Source organism: Delphinus delphis, chromosome 15 (assembly GCF_949987515.2).
Source record: "Delphinus delphis chromosome 15, mDelDel1.2, whole genome shotgun sequence".
In the NCBI taxonomy this organism is placed as follows: Eukaryota; Metazoa; Chordata; class Mammalia; order Artiodactyla; family Delphinidae; genus Delphinus; species Delphinus delphis.
In genome coordinates this window covers 82,391,957-82,417,393 of record NC_082697.1, presented here as the reverse complement: position 1 = coordinate 82,417,393, position 25,437 = coordinate 82,391,957, and the positions used below count along the sequence as shown (strand labels likewise).

The following is a 25,437-nucleotide window of genomic DNA, read 5'->3' as shown; positions in this document are numbered from 1 at the left end:
TCCACCCCAGAGTCTCAGACTTGGCTGCACATTGGAGTCACCTGGGGCGCCCTCAGGAGCCAGATTGTCTGTGATGCAGCCTAAGAGGCAGTTTGAGAACCACTGACCCAAACCACTGACCCAGATCTGAAGTCGTAGCCAGCGGCTCCATCCAGGGCCCTTGCCAGAGAACACGACGGGACGTCCCGCTTCATCCAAGAAATGCTCTTGCTGCTTGCAAGGCCCAAACATCCACGCACGGAAAAGAAAGAGGCTCGGGCCACCTGGCATATGCTTGGCTATACTCAGAGCACACAAGCTTTATTCGGCAATAATGGCAGTATTTCATGAGTAGGAGCTGCACGACAGTGGGAACGCTGTTTTCAGCACAAAGTCTGAGAGCAAACGATGACAGCAACGAAGCTCAGCCCCCACGGCCCTGCCTCTCCTCCCCAGGCAGGCCCAGGTTGCTCCCTAATCCTGCACAGTTCGATAGGGGCCTAATCGTGGTCTCCCTCTGCACCCTTAACACACTCTCTGCACATCCTCTGCCTCCCCCAGGCTGCTGGGCCAACAAAGAAAGAGGAGTGGGCTGGTCCCCCGCCCCGGGTTCCATCCAGTCCTGCCTCTTCCTTCTCAAGGCCACCCTGGGAGCAGCTGGGGGGGCAAGAACACTGTCCCCTCCCCCTCCGGGTACCCAAGTCCCCGTGGCTTGACTCTTTTTTGGCTGCAAAGCCTTTTCCTCAATGAAAGTTTAACACGGACTCAATAAAAGAAGGTGCTATTTATAAAGCACTTTGCACTCACAAAGCATTAGCCCTGCCCCCACCCGACCCCCAGCAAGCAGAGAGGGAACAGGGTGTCCTTAGAAAGGGACCCAGGAGCCACAGGGACAGCACACAAAGGGAGGAGCCAGGCCCAGGAGCTGTCAGGGCCACGTGGGAAAGGTCAGATTTCATTTTAGTGCTGATTCAGGGTACATCCCAGCAACCACCTAACTGATACAGAGGAAATCATCTGAAATGTCTGTGTGGCGTGTGTGCACGCTTGTCTCTGTATGTATGACCTTTTGTGATGCAGCCTTAAATTATCCATTTGTGACCTTCCTTCCAGCTCTCTGACCTGGGCAGGGCTGCCTGGGGGAGGGGACTGTGAACCCAAGATAGACAGCAAATGTGCCAATAGGGGAGGAATGGACGAGGAGTAGCCAGGCACACTTAGGAGAGAACAAGGACCACGTCTGGTGTTGCAGCCCCACTTGAGGCCTCTTCAAAGCCAAGGAGTGGGACTGACTGAGAGGGGCTTACAACTGTATAGGTGGATGGATGGATGGATGGCTAGTGGGTGTGATGGAGGGGGGCTTGTGGAGGCAGCTGGACTGTAAAAATGGACGGCCGTCCAGGGTGGACAGCCCTGCACGCATGAAGCCCTCCTGCTGGGCAGCGTGCACCACCCTGCCCCGCCCTGCCCGAAACTCCCAGTCAGCAGTCAGTTAACGCTGAAACCGGGTCGGGGGCGGGGGGCGCTCACACCGTGTAAGTTTTGACAGACTTGTAGAGGGGCGGCAGCAGCCCGTGGTTCTCGCGGACAACTTCCAGGTACTCGGATGGCGTCTCCAGCAGGAAGGGCCCACAGCACATCTGGCAGCAGCACCTGACCCCAGTGGGCGGCTCCGGGTTCTTGTCAGACATGGGGGAAAAGTCAAAATCAGCCACCTATGGTGAACAAAACCCCACTGGTCAATCACCCGCCCGCCCGCTGGGAGTCCCATTAGGTGGCCTTAGAAGCTCAGCTGCCTGGCTAGGTGGCCTGGAGCTCAGCTGCCTGCTGGCAGCGTGCACAGAAACACCTTTCTGGAGCCACGCAGCGCTTCCCTGTGCCTTTGGCTTTTCTGCTCTGTGGGTCTTTCCTGCTTTCGGTTGCCCTCTCCCTTACCAGCTCATGGGCACGGCTGCCAAGCAAAGGGCTAGCATAGAAGGAGGTAAGTCACATTGGCAAGCAGCTAAATCATCCATCGGGCCCCATCTTGGGCACATTACCCCCAGCCTCAGGGCCTTGCTCTGACATCGAGACCACCTCCAGGCTCCCTGGTCTAGCCCCCCCTGCCCTCTCCACATATCCTCTCCTGTCAGGACCCAGGAGTCCAGCCCCCACCCCACCAAGCACCCACCTCCACCATGTCCTTCTGATGAGCGGCGTTCCGCAGGGTCATGTACATGATGAAGGCCAGCATCATGGTGATGAGCGTTGCACACGGGAAAGCGAAGACAGCAGGCTGGATGCCTGGGAGTGAGACAGGCTAAAGTCACGAGCCTGGGTAGTTGGTGCTGAATACTAGCCTTCAGGGGGAGATGACACAGGGGAGAGAACACAGCCCACCAGAGCTTTTCTCCTCCTCGTGTTCATGCATCCCAACTAGGCAACCCCAACAGGCAAATCCAGGATTTCACAAAAACCAAGCTGGGGTATGTGAGGGTTTTCAAGTTTTACTTGAGAGTGACTTTCAAGGGGTGCAACTAAATTTCCCACCAGAGCGTGGACTGCTCCCAATGAGCAGCATGAGACAGAGTGATGACGTACAACTTCCGAGCCTACGCCATGAAAGACCTAGCAGCTTCCTCCTTGGTCTCTCTTGGGTGACTTGCACTGGGGAAAGGAAGCCAAGCTGTGAGGACACCCGAACAGCCCTGAGACCTCTGGCAGCTCTGGGCTCACTCCCTTATCCTGTTACCAAGAAGCAGCATGGCAGAGCAGGAAGAGCCCAGGGGGTCTTGGGTTCGAATCCTGGTTCTGACCAGTGACCTGATGGCAATACTGACCCACAAGGCTGCCACGGGAATGCAACCAGGTGAGGCAGGTGCAGGGCAGGCGATCAGCAAGTGTGGGTTCCTTCTCACTACTCCCCCACCCTCCTCCTGGTAGAGCCACCGCCATACGCCATGAGGATCTGTCTCCCAAGAAAAGGCGGCATTGATTACCTGTAGTGCTGTCGTTCTCTGCAGAATTCAGAGGGATCCCAGACACCCAGTGCCCAGGAGATGTTGGGGGAGGTGGGGCCCAAGGCCGCCGATGATGCCAACAGGTCACAGAGTCTGCCTGGCCCACAACATCAGCTGGGGCCAGGAGCGGAGAGTGGTGTCTGCTCAGGGTCTCAGAGGGACAGGAAAGACTGGAGGGGGCAGTGACAGCATCTGGTGCACTTACAGGGCCAACCTCGGGGATGAGTGCAGCTGGCGGGGTGTCCCCTTTTGTTCTGTATGGCATGGAACCTGGCTGGGCATCTGAAAGACCATCCCTAGGGTTCTGGGATCTTACTTTCTCCTCTACATAAGAAAGTTCTTTTCTGGGGTCACAGAACAGGCCCCCCCACCCCGGGAAATGAAGGGTAGGACCTGATGCTGTCATCAGCCAATCCTGTGGCTGTAAGCCAGTGGCGGAACCTCAAGATGTGTTTGGGAAAGGGTATTCCAGGGGCGATGGTTGGGCACCCTTATGAACGAGAGAGACCGTACTGCACACTTTCTGAGCTGCCTACCCTCCCTGGGAGACTCACAACAGCCCTGTGAGTCCAGCACCGTCACCGTTGGAGATGCCTGTTTTAGTGGCGGCAACAGCGCCGAGATGGAGGTGATGGGGTGGCGGTGATAGCAGTGAAGGAGGGAGGGTTCGTGCTGGGGACAAGTGTGGCAGTGGTTAACGTATGGAGAGACACTGACCACTGTCAGTGGTGGTGGCAACAGGAGAGCTGAAGTTGGGATGATGCTGGGGTAGCACGGGATGGATGGTGTTGGTCCAAATGGTCGGTGCAGGGGCTGGTGGCAGGGGTGTTAACGGCAGTGCTGATGGTGGTAAGGGTGGTCGCAACGGCAGCGCCGTCTCTGGCTATTGAAGATGCTAGAAGAACTGTCTGTAGCATGTGGTGATGGTGGCAGTGGCGCTGGGCAAGTTGGCCGGCAGTAGCTGAGCTGTCTGTCGTTCCTGCTAGTGGTGCTGGTGTGGAGGGTGGTGGTGGTGGCACTGAGGGGTTCTGGTGGTGGGGGCTAGAGCAGTTGTTGGTGGCACTACAGAGTTTCTAGTGCTGTGGGTGGTCAGTCAGTGGCGCTGGTTGGGGACCGTAGGGTTATTGATGATGCTTGTGTTGTTGGGACTGATGTTGATGGCTGTTGGTGGAGCTGGCTGGTGGCAGCACACTGGCGGTGGTGGCAGGTTGACTGGTTTTTGCTGCCTCTGTAAGAGCAGAGGCGAAGTGTCACTTACTGGAGGGCCAGACCTGGATCTTGTGGTACTGATGCGTCTTGCTGATAATGTTCTCGGCCTGGATGCTGAAGCAGTAGTCCCCAGGATCCCTGAAGATGTGGGTCAGGTTGTAAGCCGTGCTGCCCACTGACACAGGGTGGCATTCCCCTTCCCCCAGCGGGAGGCACTCGGGCTTAAGACGCCAGCACACGTTCAGAGGGGGGCTGCAGGGAAATGGGGGCATTTTTTTAGCAATGGCTCAGCAAGTAGTGTGAGCATACACTAAGTCCAAGAAAGCCCAGGCAGTCATGAACTTCAGTGTCCTTTCCAGGACAGAACACCCAGCTTCCCTGGCCTCCAGGGAACAAAACGGTACATAAGAGATGGCTCGGGACTCTGAGGGGGTCAGTGAGGCAAACAGGGACATACACAGACTGCTGAAGGAGGCAGAATGAGTGCCCCAGTGACGCACTTGGTGCACTGTGGAAGCACAGGGGACGGAGGAGCGTGTTCTTAATGAGGAAGTCAGGGAAGGCTTCCTGGAGGAGGTGGCATTTGAGTAGGCATTAAAAGGATAAGTCGGCTTTTGACAGGTTTGAAGGGGTGAGGGCATTCCAAACTATCCACCTGCCACAGCACAGGCTCAGAATCTGGAAAATGCAGGTCCATAAAAAGAATTCCAAGTGAGCATTCCTATCTCACACGACCTAGACCAGAGTAAACACACACTCATGCCACTTCAACGATCAGGTCTACCAAGCACAAGTAGTTTCCCCCTCTGCTCTCTAAGTACTGAGCTCTTATCTCCAAAGCCCCCTGAAAGCGTCAGGAGCCACCTCCAGCCCCTTGGCTTGTCTTCCTCCTTCCTTGGCTACTTTGCCCACTCCCAGTCTAGCCTCATTTCCCCCTGACGTGTCCCCTTGTCGGGGGATTGGGTGGGGTTGGTCTTCCCCACTAGAGTCCTTGGAGGGCTGGGCCCTGACCACTATTTTTCTGCAGCCCCGTCCATCCCAGTGGCCCCAGAGAGGGGCTCCCTTGTGGGGAGAACACACCCAGCATCTCCTCATCTCATCACTTACTACAAACTCAGCTTGATGGTGTTCGTGGCAGGAGCTGAGCCAGGTCCTACCCAAGATGGCCTGCTTTCCAGGGGGCTGGAAAGCAGGCCCAAGTCACATACGGGTCTTTTCACAGGAGTGGTCGCTCACCTGCCTCTGCCTTGATGCCCATGTTGCCGACAGCCCCAAAAGGCCACTGCTCCCTCCTCTGGACCCTGAGAATGGAGCCATGCCTGTGACTCTCCCATGGCACAGTCAAGGGTGGCATCATCCCTCCGTGAGCTCCTTAACTTGGGTCCCCTCAGGGATGGAGCAGAAGGTCAGGAGCCTCGGAAGGGGAGTGCGGGCAGGACCACAGGTCATGTGCAGTGTGCTCTGGGCTTCACTCACCTCCCCAGGAAGTTCAAGGTCACTATCATCTTTTGGAAGGTCTGAATTAGGGTAGGCCCCAAGACCTGGATGCCTCGAAGGGTTTCTGAAAGGCAGAGAAGACCTCATTGTATCTGGTGGCTGACGACAGCTGTATCAGGGCTCGTGGAGTCCCGAGGCTGTGTGACCATCACCCCGTCCTCCTCCTGGCCCTCCCCAAGGGCAGGTCACAGGTCACATCCAGGGCATACCCGGGTCCCGCCTGCCTGTCAGCAGCAGGTGCTGGAGCCAGCTCAGAGTGAGGGAGCCGGAGGAAGCAAGCAGGGCCCTGGTGAGCAGGACCTGGGGCTGACTTAGGGTACCACCGCCTCCCCGCATCATCTGTTCCGTGTGTGGGGTGGGGGAAGCAGCACCCCATTAGCACGACCAAGAAATCTGCTGCAGCTGCCCCAGCACCCCCTCTTGCCAAAGCCAGGTCTGGCTGTTCCCTCCCTGTGCAGCCGACTGAAGCTGTCCCAGCCCCGACAGGACGGTCCTTGACGGGAGGCAGATGTAGCCGGGAACGAGGAGTATCACAGCAGTGTCTTGGGCTCTGCCACCTGGTGGCCACCTGACCTCCTCCATGGCCTGCAGTGCCCTCTTGGAAGCGGGGAATGACAGACCCACTCAGAGGGCTGCCAGGGGAACAGAAGAGAGGCTGTGCATCCGAGCTCAGCCCAGTGCCCAGCTGGAGCCACCCTGATCTGCAAGTGACCCAGCCCTGGAAGGAGTGGTACCCAGGGCTCCCTGATGGGCCAAATGCTCAACCCACACCAACCCCCGGAGACTCACCCTGCAGCTTCAGTGAGGCGGAGAAGTCGCCCGTCTTCTGCAGAACGCCCTTCCCGACGTCCGGTGTTACCTGCTCCCACTCCGCCACAACCTTGACCTTCACAGTGAAGGATCCAACGATGGAATAGTTATAATAGACTGTAGCGTCTTTGGTCACCATCTGGGTGCTATAAGGTGACAGGGAGGAGATGACAGAAGTGACTCACGTGCCCTCTTAGAGTGGTTGTACAGTGACACATTCAGACCAACGCCTTGCAAGCAAAAACATCATCCCAGCATCAGTCTCCAGAGCCAGCCAGGCTCTGTTCAGCTGTACCTGGTAGAGTGGCTGCTGGTTGTCTTTGTATTTGTAAGTTACAGGTAGGAGAACTCCTAGCAACAGGTGTCTGTCACCTGCCAGGAAGTGCTCTGCACCCCGAGCCAGGAAACTGGGAAAGGCTGTGTGTTAGACAAGGACAGTCTGGGGAGGGGAGAAGTATGAACTCTGGAGTTAAGACACATCTGGCTTTAAATCTCAGCTCCAGATTTCCTATTTACATAACTCTAAGCCTTACTTTTCTCATCTGAAAAACAGGAAGAGTCATACCTCCATCACAGGTTATGATATAACATATTAAGTGTGTAACATCATGCTTTTTCCCTACAATTACCTGAATCACTTCAAAAGGAATTCTAGGGCTTCCCTGGTGGCACAGCCGTTGGGAGTCCGCCTGCCGATGCAGGGGACGTGGGTTCGTGCCCCGGTCCAGGAGGATCCAACATGCCGCGGAGCGGCTGGGCCCGTGAGCCATGGCCGCTGGGCCTGCGCGTCCGGAGCCTGTGCTCCGCAGCGGGAGAGGCCACGGTGGTGAGAGGCCCACATACCGCAAAAAAAAAAAAAAAAGGAAATCTAGTAACAATAAAATATTTTTGTTGATTTGTTGATGCTCTTTATATATGAAGTTTATCAAACCTTTACCTATTACTTATCTTCCAAATATTTTCTCCCAGTTTAACCTTTATCCTTTGGTTTGATTTACTTCTTCCATTTCAAATTTTAAATCTGATGATGCCAAATTTAGCATTTTTTCCATTCTAGTTTCTGCCTTTTATTTACAGAAATGCCTTCCCCACTGCCAAACTATCCAATCTCAGGGGATGATCTACATCCCAATCTAGTCCTGGTTCATTATGTTTACTATTTTAAATCTATCTGGAATAGCTTTTGTTAGGGATTAGATTATTTTTCTCCCAAACAGTTAACCAGCTACCCTAGTATCATTTATCAAACAATCTATCCTTATTCACTGGCTGGAAATAACATTGTTATCATACACTATATGTGTATATAAACTTAGGGTTTTTTTCTGCTTTTTTTATTCTGTTCCATTGAGCTGCCTTTTCTTGCTGAAAATTATTTGTAGCTTTCTAAATACGTTTATGTATGTATTTCTAGCCCCTTTCCCCATCACCATTCATCATCATTCTGCTTTTCTGATCATTTCTCTTTCTTCTTACAATATTGAGAAATTCTCTCATCATTTTTCAAGTCTTTTTAAGGTTCTCAGTACAATCTATGATTTTATTCACATAAATCCTACAATTTTAGGCTAAGTTTATTGTGTCCATTTTTATAAATATTATGAAAGATTTTTTCGACTGCCATTATATGGAGAAGCTAAGAATCTTTGTTTTGTAACCAGCCACATTATTAAAATCTTTTTAGTTCTAAGATTTTTCAGTTGAGTCTTTTGTGTTTTTCAGGTAAACAGTACTGTCATCTGTGTACAATGACTTTTGTCTCCTCCTTTACATTTATATTTCATTTACTTTTCTTATTTTATTTCATTGCCTAGTCAAAAATGTTCAGTTGCAATAGAAATAGTGAATAGGGAATTCCCTGGTGGTCCAGTGGTTGGGACTCTGCACTTTCACTGCCAAGGGCCTGGGTTCGACCCCTGATCGGGGAACTAAGATCCTGCAGGCTGCAGCGCAACCAAAGAAAAAAACAAAAGAGAAAGAAATAGTGAATATAACTTTCTTTAACGTGAAAATAAATGCCCCTGATAAATATGGAGGCTGTGCCCTGGTTTGAGACAAATATTCTTTATGTTTTAAAACCATATATATACATATATATATAAGCGTATATGTGTATTTGTATACATGCATGTATATATGTATGTACATACATTATGTGTATATGTGACATATATGTATATATGTATGTGCACATGTGTGTAAAACTGTGTATTTATACACAAAATTTAGATGAACTGTAAAATCTTTGTCATGTTCCAAAAATTATTCTTATTGGGATTTTTATTGGGTTTGCATTAAACTTAAAGAATTACTGGGGGGAAACGGACATCTTTACAATATTAAGACTCACCATCCCGGACATGGTGTTCATACCCATTTACTCAAATCTTTTCTACTTCTGCAGGTGGGAGAGGGATGGATTGGGAGTTTGGGATTAGCAGATGCAAACTATTATATATATTATGGATAAACAACAAGGTCCTACTGTATAGCACAGGGAACTATATTCAATATCCTGTGATAAACCATAATGGAAAAGAATATGAAGAAGAATATATAGGGCTTCCCTGGTGGCACAGTGGTTGAGAGTCCGCCTGCCGATGCAGAGGACACGGGTTCGTGCCCCGGTCCGGGAAGATCCCACATGCCGCGGAGCGGCTAGGCCCGTGAGCCATAGCCGCTGAGCCTGCGCATCCGGAGCCTGTGCTCCACAACGGGAGAGGCCACAGCAGTGAGAGGCCCGCGTACCGAAAAAAAAAAAAAAAAGAATATATATATGTATATACGTACATAGCTGAATCACTTTGCTGTACAGCAGAAATTAACACAACATTGTAAATTAACTATACTTCAATGAAACAAATTTAAAAAACAAATCTTTGCTACTTCTCAGTAGCTCTGTAGCTTTCTTCATGCAGGATCTTGCCCATTTCCAGATATGCCTGACCGGCCCCTACTTCCCGACCTGCCTCCCGCAACTGGCTTGTCTGGAGAGGAGGTGTAAGGAGAATGAAGCTGGAACACCTGAATTCTACCATGTGAGTATAACAGCGTGTGTCATTGGCTGGCCAGGTCCCTCCAGAGTCAAACAGAGAAAAATATACCTACCTTGACCAGCCTTAAAGGGCTGTTTTGGGCACCAATGACCCCTCTACTAGGTTGCAGGCACCTTGAAGGCAGGTCCCATTACTGGCTCACACTGGTCCCTGTGGACCCCGAGCTTGGCACAGAGCAGGTGTACAAGGCATGTTTGGAGTGAGAGAGAGTGAGAAGGTGAAGATGGGAGAGTACAGAGCACCCCGCCTGGGACGACAGGGCCACCAGCCATGAGCCAAGACTTTGGGGCATCAAGGGGGATAAGGACATACCCGTCTCCGAAGTCCCAGCTGTAGAGAAACGAGGCGGTCTTGAAGAAGTTGCTGGGGTCGTGGAGGAGGAAGGAAACTTTAAGGACTGTCTTGGTGAGGTAGGAGCTGGGCCAGGGCAGGGAGGTGTTCTGGGTGACAACGAGGTTCCCCACGAGGAACTCTGGGACAGAGACCACGGGAGGGTGAGTCCACTGAAGTGGAGGAGGGCAGAGCCACATGCCAGTTGGCAGGGCAGCCTCTCCCCCACCCGACCTCCTGGCTGTCACAGCCAGGTGGTGGCAAGAGGGGACCCTGCAGGTCACCGAACACAGAGGCATATGCCCCCTCCGTGGACGCTGGTGAAGACTCACTTCATGTGTTACATGCATAGCTCTGCTCCTGAACCCCTTTCACCAAGACCCTGAACTTTCTGGCACAAAAGATGCCCAGGACAAGAAGGAAATGCACAGGCTTTGAAAGCAACTCTTGGGAAATATTTCAAAGTATTAGATGAGCCTAGAAAAAATGAGCAGTTCTACTGACCGCAGGTCCACACCCCATGTGCTGGGCTGGGTGAGGAACACCATTCCAGGCTGCCTCCTCTAAAAAAAAAAAATTAAAAGCTGATTTTTTAAGCAGAAAGTGAGGTGTGCTCAATAAAGCTCATTTGGAAATTGCTGAAAAGTGGAATGAAAAGAAAAGAAACTGCTTATCACGCAAACACAAGCATTGTTGATGTTTTGAAGAACTGCAAAGTATACGTGTGTACATATTTAAGGTGTACACGTATTAAACACAGTTGATCAAATTGGTTATAGAATTTTGTTTTGATTTTTTAAATTTTACAACCGTGAGTACTCCCCCAGGCTACAACAAACTCTTTGTAAAGGTCATTATTATTCATTATACAAATTGTGTCAGTATACTTAGCCAGTCCCCTTATGGTTGCATACTTAGCTTGTTTCTATTTTCTTCTGTTATTATAAAAACTGTGATGAACATCTTCGTGCATAAACCATTACCCAAATGGAGGTTTATTTCCTGAAGATAAGTTCTTTAATAGACTGTAAACTCCAAGAAAGCAGGGACTTCTTGGAAACAGAGAGAAGGGAGGGGAGGGAGGGAGGGAGGAAGGAAGGGAGGAGAAGGGGGGGAGAGAGAGAGAAAGAGAGCAGAGAGGGAGAGAGAGCGAGAGAGAAGGAGAAAGAAGAGGCCAAAGACTAAAATAATTTATAACCATTGATACATATGTATCAGCTGCTCTCCAAAAGGTGGTATTAATTTACACCCGAGTAGCAATATGTACTTTAAGTGTCCATTTCAGCACAACCCTGCCAGCAGTGCGTATTACCGTTTTCTGATCCTTTGTTAACTGACAGCAGCGAAGGAACCATGGGTCTAATCTGCATTTATGTGATTACCAGCCAGGAGTCTGAAGACAAATGAAGTAGGAAAGGTCCTCACCTGTAATGGGGAGGACGAGGACGCTCCTGGCCACAGGCTGGCACATCCCGCAGTCAGCGGCGGTGACCCAGACGGAGACCGGGAAGTCCCCGGGCACGTTCCCCACGACGCGGATGGTGGAGCTGAAAGCCTCATCTGTCTTCCCCGTGAGCAGCAACGGGGTGTGAATCCAGCGGAAGCGGTAAAGGCGGGTGCTGGCGGGCAGGACCAGGCTGCCGTTGTCATCGGCCACCAGGCTGGCCGTGATGGTCACCTCTGCCCCCGTGGTGGCAGGGCCATCGGGGGTGAGGTGAAGTTCATACACGCCTAGGAACCCAGAAACGAAGACCGCGTTTCACGAAGGGGCGTGGCCAGGAAACCCACCGCCACCCTCTGGGCCGGCTTCTGTGAGTCTCTTTTACAGGTGGAGAAATTGAGGCCCAGGCAGGTCAAGTGACCCGCCCAAGGGTCATACGATTAGTTCATTGCCCAGCTGGGATTCAAACCCAGGCCCAACTGACTCCAAATCCCACGCCCTTTCCCGTGTCTCCAGTTTGTTTTATTTTTTCATGCCAGCCAAGCAGGGGCTTACAGAGCATGTGTATGCTGACCTGGCCCGGCTTCTTAGCCGTTAAAATGATGGCCAGTGCATGTCACAGGAGGAGCCACCGCAGCTGATGCCAAGAAATGCCCCCCATCGCCCACTCTTTTGGACTAACCTTTACATGTGAAACAAAATTCCAGCTGGAAACACAAAGCTGAGTCTGGACCCTGATAAGGCCTAATACCTTGATGGTGGTAGGCCAGCCTTGTGAGGAAGGGCCCCTGTGATCCAAGCCAAGCCCCCTTCTCTTTGGTCTCAGTTTGTAAATCTGTAAGGTGAGAGTTTCTAGAGCTGAGCTGTCCAATATGGTAGCCACGTATGGCTCCTTAAGCGTCAATTAAAGTGAAACAAACTTAAAACCCACTTTCTCGGTTGCGCTGGCGCATTTCAAGGGCCAGCCACGTGTAGCCAAGGGTCACCACAGTGGACACTGTGGATACAGATCTTCATTATCACGGAAAGTTCCACTGGACTACACTGCTCTAGGGAACCTCCAGGATTCCTGCAGGGGCCAACGCTGGAGCTCTGTGTTTCCAGCTGGGTCAACTCCTTGGGGAACCTGAACTGAAATACTGGGGATGCAGCTCTTACAGGGAACCCAGGAATTAGTTTTCTAGGTTGCAAGCAGAGAATAGGGCCTGGAGCACATGGAATGGAGACCAAATAAGAGGCCTTTTCAATAACACTCCCCATCTGACCAACACATTGAAGGTAAGACTAATTGTAATCTGAAAATAGAGAAAGGTATAAAATTTAAAAATTTTTTTTAAATAGTAACAACCACTTACTATTTGGGTCATTTCCTACTATTCTTTTACATGCTGCCTACTCTGAGATTATATGTTCCATTGCTGTTGCTGTTTTTTCAATTCTGTATCATAGGCATTTTCCTAAGTCATTCTTCACCTGCTTTAGATAGCTGCAGATTTCATCATACTCAGAAGGTAAGATTTTAAAAATCAGATTTGTTTCCATCATAAAAGTAATACATATGCATAAAGAATATTAGAAGTGTCCTATTACCCTACCCCCCAGAGACAACAGCTGCTATCATATTGCTGTCCTCCAGCTCTTTTTCATGCACGGAAGTTTTAAATGTAGTCAGAATCAGCCTCTGCACACAATTTTGAATTACTTTATTTCTACCTGACAATACATCAGAAAGGATGTCTGCAGTGGCACTAATGTGAACTTCACTATTTGCATGATAATCCCTCAAGCAGGCACATCTTAATTCCCAGAACCCTTCAGTCTTGTCAATAGCACTACTGCACGTCTTAGTAACTATTTTCCTGTGATGTGTAATTTTCTTTTTCAGGTGAGACCTCTGAAGGGCCTGAGGTTAGAGAATGTCTAACAGTGCACACCTGGGCAGAAGAGGTGATGCAGAAGGAAGGGAGGAGGGCCCCCAAGCCCCCCTCTGCTCATTTTACTCCCTCCCACCCCACTTCCCGGCAACATACACGCCCTCCCTTGGCTTCCAGTACCTCCTAAATGCTGATGGAACCCAGTAACACAGACTTCATTTCTACTGAGCAATAATACAATGGCTACTAACCACATGCAATTAAATTTAAATTAATCAAAGTTAATCACTTCAATGTATAATACTAAAATTCCAGTCCCTCCATTGCACTAGAGCCACAATTCAAGCGCTCAACAGCCACAGCTCTCCCGGATAGCACAGATATAGATCATCTCCTCCATCATCTAAAATTGTGTTGGCCACTGATGCTCTAGACCCCCTGGATTTCTCCCCTCCCAAACCTACCATTCTCTTCACCTATCATTCTCTGCCGGGCCAGAGGACCAGCTGTCCCAAGAATCAACCCCCGGGCCTCTGCCACTAATTCTCCCTCTCCATTACTACCAGCGTTGCTTAAGGTAGCACGCAGCCCCATCCAGATGGATTACCGATACATCCTGAACGTGACCCTTGGCCTCCAGTCCTGCCCTAATTTCAGCCACCTCAACAAGCAGCTTCCTGCACAGTTAATCTGATCATGGGCCGGCCTCGGGGTGGAGGGAGACCACATTCCCATTTTAGTACATCCATGCTGTCGCTTTAACCCTTTAACACCTGCAGTTCCCCCCAACATGCTCTGTCCTTCCTAGCCTCAGGGCCTTTGCACACACTGTCCCCACTGCTCTTCTTCACCTATCTGTCTGTGGATATAACCTCTTCCAGGAAGCCCTCCCTGACACCCCCCCACCTCACCTCCTCGGCACTCTCCCAACAGCCTGAGCACACAGTTGTCACAATCTTGGGTTGGGATAAAGGTTTCCTTATCTCCCCCACTGCACTGCAAGCTCCTTGAGGGCAGGGCAAGGGTCATCCCCATCTCCCCCAAGCCTAGCCAGGTGCTTGGCACATAGTAGGGTTTCAACACTATGCTGTGGAGAGGCACCTGGAGAGAAGGGTGTGGCAGAGGGACCAGGCCACATGGCACTGCCCCAGGAAACTCTTCACCCAAGTGCTATGGACTGAGCCCCAACCCGCAGCTGCTGGGGGGACCCAGAAGTACAGGATGTGCTCCCTGCTCTTAGGGGGCTCACGAGAGACCTGCTGGACTCAGCAAAACCGGGAGGTGAGCGAGTGTGTCCTCAATTGCACTCCATTTGCCTTGCGGCGATGTTGCCCGCCCCCACTGGGGACTCTGGCTCCAGCCTTTCCGCTCACCCACGTTACACGTTCCCTGTTGTGAATCCCTTTCCTTGGGGCCGTATTTTGGATTATAAAGTCATTTGGGCTAGCATTGCAAAAGGGACCTGCAGCACCTTAATCCCAAAGAGAGAATTCCAGACACGTAAGTTTCTCCAAGAAAACACAGTATGTATTTTACACTGAAGGACCTGAGTCCCCAGAGGTCCCCAGGGACTAATGCTACTGCCGGGGACCACACAGCAATCTGCATTGCCCTAGGCTGAGTCCCTCTGGCTGGGAGGCAGCCTTTGGCCAGGCTGCTGCAGAAAGAGGTGCTTAGAGGAGAGGCCATCTCCTCCCTTCCCTCTCTTGCTCCTGCCCACACCCTCCAGGAGAGGAGCGTGGGCCACAGTGAGGCTGGCAGGTGGCAGGGACATTCAGCTGCATGCTGATGGCCATCCAGCGTCTGCAGCAAGACAGGCGCATGTCAGCACGACGCAGATCCGTTGCCAGGGGAACAGAATCAGGAGGGCAGCCAGCTCAGCCAGGAGGCGGGATGGGGTGGGGGTGGGGAGGGGCTGTTGCTACAGCCAATGTTGCAGCAGACACTGGCCCAGCTCCTGGGAGCGCCCCCCATCCCGACCTGTCCAGACGCCAGAGGCTCCAAGGGCACTTTTCTCAGGCTTGTTTTTAAAAAGCAGGTATTTCACAGCCCCCGGGTGATGCTGCCCCTCGTCCTCAGGGCCTAGAAAGCGTCCAGAACATCCAGGCTGAAATGGACTGGGAAGGCTTTGCCACCTGTGGCTGAAGGAACCAAGCCCAGCTTTGGTTACCTACCCATGCAAATCCATCTTTCCAAGTTTGGGAGCCCAGATGACATGGCCTTGGAGTACAGAGCAGCCCAGTCAGGGGCTTAGGGGCGCCACAGGTGCCCCAGTGACCACACAGGTGCCCCAGTGACCCAGAGCTGAAAGGGCCAAAGCAAAAAGTGAAGTGACAGCGGCCACAAAGTTTGACCCGTGGAAGAATGTCCACCAGCAGGCTCCCTGGGCTTCCACCTGCAGCATGCACATTCTCCCTGACCACACAGCCTGTAGGGCCCCAGAACAGTCTAGAAAAGGGCTACATCAGCCTTTTCTCACTGCACAGGTACACAGCCCAAAACACTTCCCAAGGTAACTCTGAAGTCTGGACAACACAACCTGGAATTAATGAACGGTCCAGGACACGGACTTCTGACTTCAACCCCTGGTGTAGGAAGCATGTCGTGCAGGCTGACCCAGACCCGGGAAGGGTGGAAAGGGCTTCTGAATCTCTCTTTCTCCTGTGAGTTTTCCCCAACCCCATTCCCAGCTATTTGGACTGTATCATGGGTGCAATAGGCCAGGCTGGGAACCACACATGACTTCCAAAGAATTAACCCTCCACACCGTTTTTTTTTTGGCAATTTAGGCCGCGTTGATAATTTCTGGACACATGTAAACCTAATGGACAAGAGACCCCATTTCCAGGGGCAAGCAGATGCTCCTGACCAAGCCCATTCCCACAAAATTCCCTTAATTCATCCTTAAGATGCAGGTTTTTTATTTTACCTTGTGGCTTTTATTTCACAAGTTTGCATTAGATCTCTTCTTCTGTCTACCATTCTTTTAAGGTGTAGGGGGGGTCATGAAAATATTGGATAATATTTAACACCCACCCAATAGCTGCCCACATCCCAACTGTCCCCTTAAAACTCTCCACCCTGGGTCCTTTCTTGTCGCCAAAATGGGGCAGAAAAGTGGGTGTTGGCCTTCGGGCGTTGAGGAGGTGGGGATGTTAGAAGCACGATCCGGGGGACACCGGGTAGGACCCAGCGGAACCAGCTCCGGGTCCATTTTGGAAATCACTCCCAGAGAGGAAATGGCAGACCGGCCTCCTGGGCGCTAAAATCGCATACTCCCCGAAGTCAACACAAGCAGGGTAGAAAGCCTCTCTGGATAAGGCCACATTTTAAGGCAAAAACGCTGCTCCGCGGGCAACCTGGCAGCGCTCCCTGGGGGCTGTGGCGAGAAGACCGACCCCGAGCATTCCCAGACTCCCTTCAGCGTCCTCCCCCACCTCCAGCGGCTGCGAGGTTTCCAAACATCGGGATGGATGCGCCGGCCACCGCGCGGTCCCTAGGGCAAGGCCGATCTGGAGATGGCAGCAGGAACGAGGGCGCGGGGAGCCCCCTCAAGTGCCGGTGACTTCAGGGGAGAGGGGAGAAGGGACAGAGGAGAGGGTTGCGCGGCGCCCGGCAGGCCGTGCTCCGCTCCGCAGCTCGCGGCCTGCGGGGAGGTGGGAGGTGCGCGCAGGGCGCACGGCGCCACCTCCGCAGCCCCGGCTCCCGGCGAGGCCGCCCGCCCGGAACCGCCCCGAGGCCCCGGGCGCGCTGCGACTCGGGGAGGGCGAGCGGCTGGCTCGCGCAGCGCCTTACCTGCAGCCACCCTAGCCGGGGCCAAGGGCAGGAGGCAGGCCAGCCAGAGGATGCGGCCGAGGCGCGGCCAGAGGGCCGGGGCCATGGCGGCGCTGGGAGCTGCTGGAGCGTGGAGGGCACGCGGCTCGATTCGGCTGCGGCGGCTGCAGCTCGTGGGTCGCACGGCACGGGCTGTGCGGGGAGGTACGGGCGCGGCGCCGGCTCGTCCTCGCCTCGGATCGCTGTGTCTCTGCGCGCCGCCGCCGGCCACAGCCCGCCGCGCCGACCCCGACCCACGTCAGCCGCGCCGCGCCCCCTCCCCGCACCCTCCCTCACTCCGCCGCACGCCGCCTCTCCCCACGATCCTCCACTCTCCCCACGATCCTCCCCTCTCCTCCCCGGTCTCCGCTTCTCCAATCTGCTCCCCCCTCCGTCCCTTCCCTCGCCGCGCCCCTCCTCTCCCCTCGACCCCTCCCTTCCCCTCCCCTCCCCGGTCACCGTTCCTCCACTCTGCGCCCCCTCCCCTCCCTGCGTCTGTGCCCGCGTCCGCCGGCTCTGACTCAGCGTCCCTAGAGGAGCGTGCACCAGTGTGAAGCCCAGAGCAGGCCCCTTTGGGCTCTTTCTCCAGGTGGCGTCTCCCCTCATGACACACACGACTTGGAGATGCGGCTCTTCATTCAAGCAGAGTGTAGCACCTACTGTGTGCAAGGCGCTGGGCGGTGGGCCTAGGAACGTCTTGTGTCCCTCCGGAGGGAAGGGCTTGGGTGCACGTGCCCAGGTGCAGGCGCTGGGACTGATGCCATTCCTCAGTTTACCCTCTCTGCACCTGCTGTAAAATGGGGTTTGTGGTCATACCTGGCCCCACAGTGACAACGCTGTCACTGAGGGCCTTGGGACACTCAGACAACCAAGATAAGGAGTGACCAGGCTGCTCCTTGGACACTCCCTGGCCTAAGCAGGCGCGTCCATCTGCCATAACGGAACAGAGCATGTCTTTTCTCCTAGAAGGTGGCCGGCCTGGCTGATCTTAAAGACTGGACACCGGCAGCCTGGATCCTGGTCCCAGCTCTGCCTCTACTCTATCCTTGGCAAGGGAGCCCACCCAGAGGGGGTGTTGGATGGCTGGTCTCACCTGGCTGGCACTGATGGGACCACAATTGCAGGATGGGCTGCATGGGAGTGAAAGAACTTCTGGGACAGCTGTGGGGTCCCCTGAGAACGGGCCCCACTGGCCCCATTGCCATCTCACTGTGATGGAGGGGAGAACAGATTTGAGTGAGTCCCCTTAGGAAAGTTAAAAGTGCTAGCCACTCCCCCTGGTGGCATCAGTCACCATTGTGGGGACAAATACCAGGCCTAGGAACCAGGGGACTTTGGATTCTGAGAGTTATGTGACCTTGAGAAAGTCACGTAACTCTCCTGGTGCCTCAGTTCACTTTTCTTTAAAATAATAATAATGCCCCATGAGACTGTGGTAAGGATAAAACGACTTGACACATAGAAGAGTGCTTGGACATAGTAAGTACTCAGTCAGTGTTGGCTGCCATCCTTAGAACTGCTTAAGGACTTGGGAGAGTTTCACTTGTCCATCAGGAATTGAGAAGAAAATTGTGCTTGAGAAGAAAATAGTATATTAAGATTATAAATTGAGTTTCAAATATTTGACTATTTCACATTTTTCAAAGGTCTGGTTGTTAGTGGTTTTTGTCATGTACTAAATGCATAAATAGAATAATAACATTTATTACGTTTTTTTCATGTATAACATTATTACATTGAATATTACAGTGTAACATTATTACATTGAATTTTTCATGTGTAACATTATTACATTATTACATTATTATACAGTAGCCATAGATGGTCACATCTATGTCACAGAAGCCACCTGCAAGGCCACCCTGAAGCCGATGTTGATGTGACCCTTCTTTGTCTAATTCCCCACAGGTATCACCTCCCCCAGAAACCTTCCTTCTTCTGGGCTCTCACAGCACCTGTCTTGATGTCCATTCTTGTCACTGAAAATCTTTCTAAAGCAGGTTAGTCGGTCTGTTGGCCCTGGCAAAATGGTATAATTGATTTCCCTTTGGTAACAGAAGGGCAGCAGCCCTAGTGTTAATATTCCTACCACAAATCCTCATTATCTTGCATTGGAAGTGTAACTGTGGGAAGTGGGGGCCACTGAGCTGATAACAGTCACCCCCGATCAGCTCTGGAGAGGCTTTGGGGGTTAAATTCTATGGTAGTTTGAAGTAGGCAAAAGGGAGTTCAGGGTGATCTCTTTGTTGAATTTACCATGGCTCCAGGCCTAGATCTCAGCTTTACCGGATTTTCTGCTGGAATTTTTCAACCACAGGACACCCAGTCACCCTGTTGAAACCCACAAGAGACCTAGGGAGGATTTGTTAATTCATCACGGGGGAAAGGTTCTTCATAGGGGTGGAGCCCTTAGGGCCAGCCTCCAAGAAGCCCAACAGGTGAGGCAAAGGTAAGCAGGGACTCCAGCACACCAGGGGACAGGGGAGGGAGGATGGCCTCTTGGTGGCTCTCAGAAGGTCAGACTGAGGCCTCATGCCCTGAACCACTCCATACAGAGACCACTTGTGCAGACTGCTCATGCCCACCAGAGTGAATATTTTGAGGCTCCCTGTATTCTTTTTAGTGTTCCAGCTGTTCCTAGCCTATGGGTTCATGCAGTATTATTCCAAACATTTGTTTATGGGCTGAATTGTGTCCCTTGAGAAATCCATATGTTAAGGCATAATCCCCAAAGTGACTGTATTTGGAGACAGCACCTCTAAAGGGGTAATTAAGGCTAAATGAGGTCATAAGGGTGGGGCCCGAATCCAATAGGACTGGTGTCCTTATAAGAAGAGGAACAGACACCAGAGATCTCTCTCTTGAGAGAGCACAGAGAGGTCATGTGAGCACATAGTGAGATGATGCCACCTATAAGCCAAGAGGAGAGGCCTCAGAATGAAACCTACCTTGGTGGCACCTTGATCTTGAACTTCCCAGTCTCCAGAACTATGAGAAATAAATTTCTGTTGGGTAAGCCACCCAGGCTGTGGTACTTTATAATGGCAGCCTGAGCAGACTAAGACAACACCCAATGGGCAAAAGGAATACATTGGTAAAGAAAGACAGAGGGACTGCCCTGGTGGTCCAGTGGTTAAGACTCTGCATTCCCAATGCAGGGGGCCCGGGTTCAATCCCTGGTCAGGGAACTAGATCCTGCATGCCGCAACTAAAGATCCCGCACGCGGCAACGAAGATACAGCGTGCTGCAACTAAGACCCGGAGCAGCCAAATAAATAAATATTAAAAAAAAAAAAAGAAAGAAAAGGAGCTTTCTGTCTAGGAGGGAAAAAGATGATAAATGAGTAAATATAATTTCTGATTCTAAGGAAAATTCCAGTATTATGAGAGCTAGTGGGGGGGGGGTGGCAGGCAATGGTTTTCTTTTCTTTTCTTTTTTTTTTAATGGTTTTCTTATATTGGGCCTTAAAAAAGGCCTCTCTGAGGAGGTGACATTTGAGCTCATCAAGGATGACAAGGAGCCAGCTTTGTACCTCTCAGGGAAGAACATTCCAGACAGGAGAATTAGCTACAAAGGTCCTAGGTGGGCAGGAGGCACATCAAGGCCATTGTGGCTGGAACATGAAAAATGAGGCTGGGAGGTGCACAGGCCCAGGGATTGAGGATAAGTTGAAAAGTCTTTGGAGGGTTTTAAGCAGAGGAGGTGCATGATCTCATTTATCTGATAGAGATGAAGTTGACACTGTCCCCAACATCTAATTCAGGAGATAGACAAGAAAACAGGCAAAAATCATAGCAGCATGATGGGTACCTTCGTAGGAGAAGCTAAGGCCATGGGAAAGCATGTGAATTTCACCAATGTTAACCTCCCCGCCCCCCCAACTGTAGGTCTTTATCACATGCAATTAAACGGAAACTTATCAAAGGATTTGTGTACTGCTGCTTTTTTTTCTCGACCCCTCCCCCAACAATATTAAATAACCTCGGATGGCACATTGGTTCCAGCCCTTAGATTTTTCAACTTTACCCAATTTTGGACCTCCTAAATTTTGGGGTTGGCGGTGGTAGGAGCAAAGAGGATTTTGCTTGCAGGTGGGCAACTTCTTCCATGGGGGAAGGAGTGTTCTGACCCACTATATTTCTCCTGCGGCAGAAATAAGTGGCACTATATATATCCACTTACAATCTCAGCGCTTCAGCTGAGGCTTGTTCTTGAATGGCAACATTAAACAAAAGCAAGGAGCATGTCTCTGAACGTATCTTGTAGGAATTGCAAGCGCTATTTATTACCAGGTGTGAAATATACCTGTCTGAGAAGGGAAAACAAAGATTCTGGTGAGTTAGTGATGATGGTGTGGCAGTGGGGCGGTGCGGGGCGAGCAATGGGGAAGTACTGTCAGGAAGGTGCAGGAGGTGGAGCCAGGTCCTGGAGGGGCTGGAGGTAGGTCAGGTTATCACTTTCATGCTCTGTCCATTTACCATGGTTACCACGTGTTTCCAGGAACAGCTCATCATTCAACCAGTCTCATAGATAGAGTCTGCAGGTGAGGCCTGACAGGGCCTCCTGGTCCAGCTCTCTCTTGAGAGAGCACAGAGAGGTCATGTGAGCACATAGTGAGATGATGCCACCTATAAGCCAAGAGGAGAGGCCTCAGAATGAAACCTACATTGGTGGCACCTTGATCTTGAACTTCCCAGTCTCCAGAACTATGAGAAATAAATTTCTGTTGGGTAAGCCTCATTTGGGCATCCGGGCCCCACTTTCCCCTCCCTCTCATCATTGCTCTGAGCCAAGGCACCTGCCCCGTCGCGTAGGCACTGAAAAGCGGTCCGCTGAGGTCTAGCCTCGGAGTGATGCAGCTGCAACAAATGACCAGGCCGGCCTCTTCCAGGCAGAACACCTGAGCTCTCCTTTGCTTACAGGGTCTCCGTCTGTCTGCAGCCTTCGCCTTCCCAAAGACCCTCCTTACCTCCTCCCCCTCCCCGGGCTAAGAAGGACCCCAGGGCTCAAGCTGGGGAGAAAACCCCGCCCAGCATGCCACGTTCAGCTCAGGGGTGGCCTCTTCCCGGGCCCGTCCGCCGTCTGCTAAGGAAGCCCCGCGGGTGCCCACCGCCCCGCAGCAGCCCCCAAGCGTCCCTCTCCAGCCTCCTGGCTTCTGCGAGGATACTTAGGGCAGAAGAGCCGAACCAAAGACGCTTGTCACTGCCTGCCCCTCCCTCCCGGCCTGCGGCCCCGCCCACGCGGACAGAGGTTTAAAGGGCCAGGCAGGCGCACCCGGGCGTGACGCCTCTCCCCACTCCCGCCGCCCGCCCAGGCCGCACCCACTTGGAGGCGGTGCGCCGGGGCCTATTCCTCCGGCGGCGGGCGCGGCCGCTTTAAGCGGGGGCGGGACTGCGTGCTGCGGCGCGACAGCGGCGGCGGCTGAGAGGGCTTAGGTGGGGTCGCGGGCTGGGGCTGCAGGAAGCCGGCCGCCGATGTCGGGGTAAGTGTGGGCAGGCGCGGTACGGCGGCGGTACGGCGGCGGAACGGCCTCGGGAGGTGCGCGCGGCGGCCCCAACGGGTGCGGCGGGGCCCGGGCGTGGGGAGGCCTCTGCGGCGCCGCGGTCAGCGGAGCGATGGAGGGAAGCGCATAGCGATGGAGAGAGGCTCCGAGCAACCCGGGGTCCCTCCGTCCCCCATCGGGGCCCAGTCCAGGTGGCGGGGGCCGGCGGCGGCTCTCAAACCGCCGCCGCTGCTGCCTGGGCTGGCCGGGGATCGCCGGGAGGCGGAAGGCTAGTGGCGCGGGAATTGACCCTCGGCGCCCGCCGTAGCCCGGCCCAGGAGGCGGGCGTTGGGTGTCCGGAGAGGGTGACAAAAGGAGGGAAGCCGAGGGCTGTTTGAGGCCGGGGAGATAGAGTGTGGGGTTGGGGCCCCGTCCCCCCGGAGGCCCTCCTGTTGCCCTGGCCCCTCTTGGCCTCCACGCAGGCACCTGGCTCGCCTGGCCCGGCGCGCAGAGCGAAGGTACCGGCGTCGACAGCGCCCTCTCTGGCCCGGCGCCGCCGCCTCAGGCCTGGCGCGGCGGGGCGGGGCGGCGCGGCGGCGCCGTTTGCCGGGAGCGGGCGGGGCACCGGCTCCGGCCCCCACAACCTGGGCCGGGACGCGGGGGCGGGACAGAAGCCAGGCCCGGGCCCTTGGCTTCTGGGGTCTTGGAGCTTCTCTCCAGCTTGGAGGCTGGATGGGACGTCTTCCCTCGGGGCCCCCAACCCCCCGGCCCAGCGGATAGCGGAGCCTGGCCTCTCGGGGTCTCGGGAAATGGGGGGTTGACGCCTTCGGTGAAGAAGTGGATCCAAGCCTTTAAAAAGTTTGGGCACGACCCACCCGAAGTTTCTTAGGTAGGGAGTGGCCGTGACCCTGAGTCTTGGGTCTCGGTGATGGGAGGTGAAGAGGAAGCAGAAGTCGGGTCATCCAGCGGGGCTGACAGAATCCCTCCGGTTGGTTTCGTTAGTGACTTTTCCTGCCCCCGGAGCCGGCGGGCTGCGCGGGAACAGCGGCAGGCACCCTCTCTGCTTTTGGTGTCTCGAGAGGGCGGGCGGAAGAGGATCTGTGGCGTCAGGGTGTCCCCATTGCTTGGGGCAGGAGTGTGAGCTGCAAGGGAGCGTATCTGGTAGGCAGGGCCGTTGAAAGGCCTGCAGAAGAGTTAATGGTGTGTTTGTTGAAGAAAGAAGAAAAGCAAGTCATGAAACTGCTCCTTAATGTAGAGTGAAACGTGACTGTTACATTCGCGGGGAGGATGGGTAAGAGCAATTTCACTAGGTTCTCTTAAGAGGGCTCTTAAAATAGAGACCAAGTCTCCTGTTTTTCAGCCTGGAGCTGCAGTTCTCACATTGTGGTCATCCACACCTGTTTCCAACTCACTGAGGTGCTTTTTGAAGCATTTAGCCTATTGTATGTCAGATGCAAGCAAAATTTACAGCTTCCTGGACGCCTCCCTGAACCGAGGTCTCTGGATGGTGCTTGGGAGTCCACCTTTGGCACCTGATTTTAGTGCACAGTGAAGTTTGAGAACCCCTCACCTAATGCACAGGTGGTTCAACTACAGTCAGCAGACCAAATCCAGCCAGGTGGCTGTTTTTATACAGCACGAAAACTAAGAATGGTTTTTACATTTTTTTAACGGTTGGGGGAAAAAAAATCAAAAGAGGAATAATGTTTCATGATACAACTCAAATGAAATTCAAATTTCAGTGTCTGTAAATAAAGATTTATGGATTACAGCCATGGTCGTTCGCTTACAAGTTGTCTGTGGCTATTTTGTGCCTCCAGCAGAGCTCAGGAGTTGGGACAGACCACAGAGCCTGAAATATTTACTCTCTGGCTCTTTACAGAGAGTTTGCTGGCCCCTAGCCTAGGGAAAGACGGACATACCATAGGAAAGAAAAGCATCTGTGTATAAAAATCTTGTTTAGAAATTAATAGACAGTATGGACTTAAGTAACTTTTATTTTCAAAAAAGCAGAGGGAGCAGTGTTGTTTTCTGAATTAATGGAAAACTATTTAGATTAACAGAGGCATTTAGGTAAGATTTTCCTAGCGATCATGAACCTGTGCCCTCAGTAAGTTGGTTAATCATATGCTTCTTTTTGTAGGCTGGGCAAACTCATGGTTATAATACTTTTCTCTTGAGAAACAAACTAGCTCAAAAGAAAAATGGCGTTTGTTGCAACACAAGGGGCCACGGTGGTTGACCAAACCACTCTGATGAAAAAATACCTTCAGTTTGTGGCAGCTCTCACGGATGTAAATACACGTGAGTTGATGCTTTTCGTCATTAAGAAATGTGTTGATGTGACTCCTTCATCTCAGTTCAAATGATGTGCACGTTGAGATGAGTAGTCACATTAACTTTTATCTTAATTTCCCCTTTCTCTACCTCGTGGAGAAGCAAAGTGATGAGCATTTCTGGCTGGAGCCCCAAAGAGGCACGCGTATGGGTGCGCGTATGTGTGTATCTGTGTCCTTGTCTGTGGATGCACGTGTATGTTTGGGAGTACGAGTGAGTGTGACTGGTTGTAGGGAACTAGTTATGTGCCTGCTTTTAGACCATGACAGTCAAACTGATAAGATCTGATTGCTTCTCTTAAATTATTAAATCCAGTAATTTTAGGAACATTCTTAACATAATTTCTCAATTAATCTGATGGTTTGTTTTGCCATTTACAGCTGATGAAACAAAGTTAAAAATGATGCAAGAAGTTAGTGAAAATTTTGAGGTATGAGCTTTATATTTTATTTTATATTATATTTTATAAAGCTTTAAATTTTGAGGTATGAGCTTTTCATTTTGTGATAAGTATTCACATGTGCTTTCCTACAGCTTCCCTGTCAGTCTTTTTACTAGTAACTTAAAAATTATCTTTGTTAATGTAATTTGTTGTATTTCAAAATTGAA

The 25,437-nt window shown here is 52.3% G+C and overlaps 2 protein-coding genes and 1 non-coding gene across 9 annotated transcripts in view; 2 read left to right on the top strand and 1 right to left on the bottom strand.

Annotated features, from left to right (window-relative positions):
* Positions 1-278: 278 nt before the first annotated feature.
* TMEM130 (transmembrane protein 130) lies at positions 279-17,284 on the bottom strand. 2 transcript variants are annotated; one of them, XM_060033193.1, is made up of 8 exons: positions 16,991-17,284; positions 11,306-11,611; positions 9,863-10,022; positions 6,474-6,640; positions 5,664-5,748; positions 4,237-4,439; positions 2,150-2,262; positions 279-1,694 (listed from the first exon to the last, which is right to left on the bottom strand). In XM_060033193.1, exons 1-8 carry the CDS (start codon positions 17,073-17,075, stop codon positions 1,506-1,508), a joined length of 1,308 nt encoding a protein of 435 aa, XP_059889176.1. In that variant the 5' UTR covers positions 17,076-17,284; the 3' UTR covers positions 279-1,505. The 2 variants fall into 2 exon arrangements, with proteins under 2 accessions (XP_059889176.1, XP_059889177.1); XM_060033194.1 differs by having other exon boundaries at positions 279-1,658; positions 16,991-17,279.
* Positions 17,285-23,678: 6,394 nt separating this feature from the next.
* TRRAP (transformation/transcription domain associated protein) overlaps positions 23,679-25,437 on the top strand; it is a 109,605-nt gene continuing 107,846 nt past the window's right edge. For 5 of the 6 annotated variants that reach the window (XM_060032430.1, XM_060032431.1, XM_060032429.1 and 2 more), the window contains exons 1-3: positions 23,679-23,782; positions 24,635-24,795; positions 25,209-25,258. In XM_060032430.1, coding sequence (XP_059888413.1) covers positions 24,696-24,795; positions 25,209-25,258 — 150 coding nt within the window. In that variant the 5' untranslated portion in view covers positions 23,679-23,782; positions 24,635-24,695. Of the gene's footprint in view, positions 23,783-24,602; positions 24,796-25,208; positions 25,259-25,437 lie in introns of those variants that run through there. The other variant, XM_060032426.1, reaches the window with a different exon arrangement.
* On the top strand, positions 24,924-25,123 carry LOC132439056 (small nucleolar RNA ZL1). The gene has a single exon (XR_009522288.1). It is a non-coding gene; the product is annotated as a small nucleolar RNA ZL1 (small nucleolar RNA).

Bases quoted from the DNA above. Each gene is read 5' to 3' on its own strand.
- TMEM130 (XM_060033193.1), bottom strand. From the start codon at position 17,075: ATGGCCCCGGCCCTCTGGCCGCGCCTCGGCCGCATCCTCTGGCTGGCC. The intron at 6,641-9,862 runs GTATGTCCTTAT...GTCACCTTATAG, and splicing joins AGCTGGGACTTCGGAGACGG to CACCCAGATGGTGACCAAAG. The intron at 2,263-4,236 runs GTAAGTGACACT...TCTCACTCCCAG, and splicing joins GATCCAGGTCTGGCCCTCCA to GCATCCAGCCTGCTGTCTTC.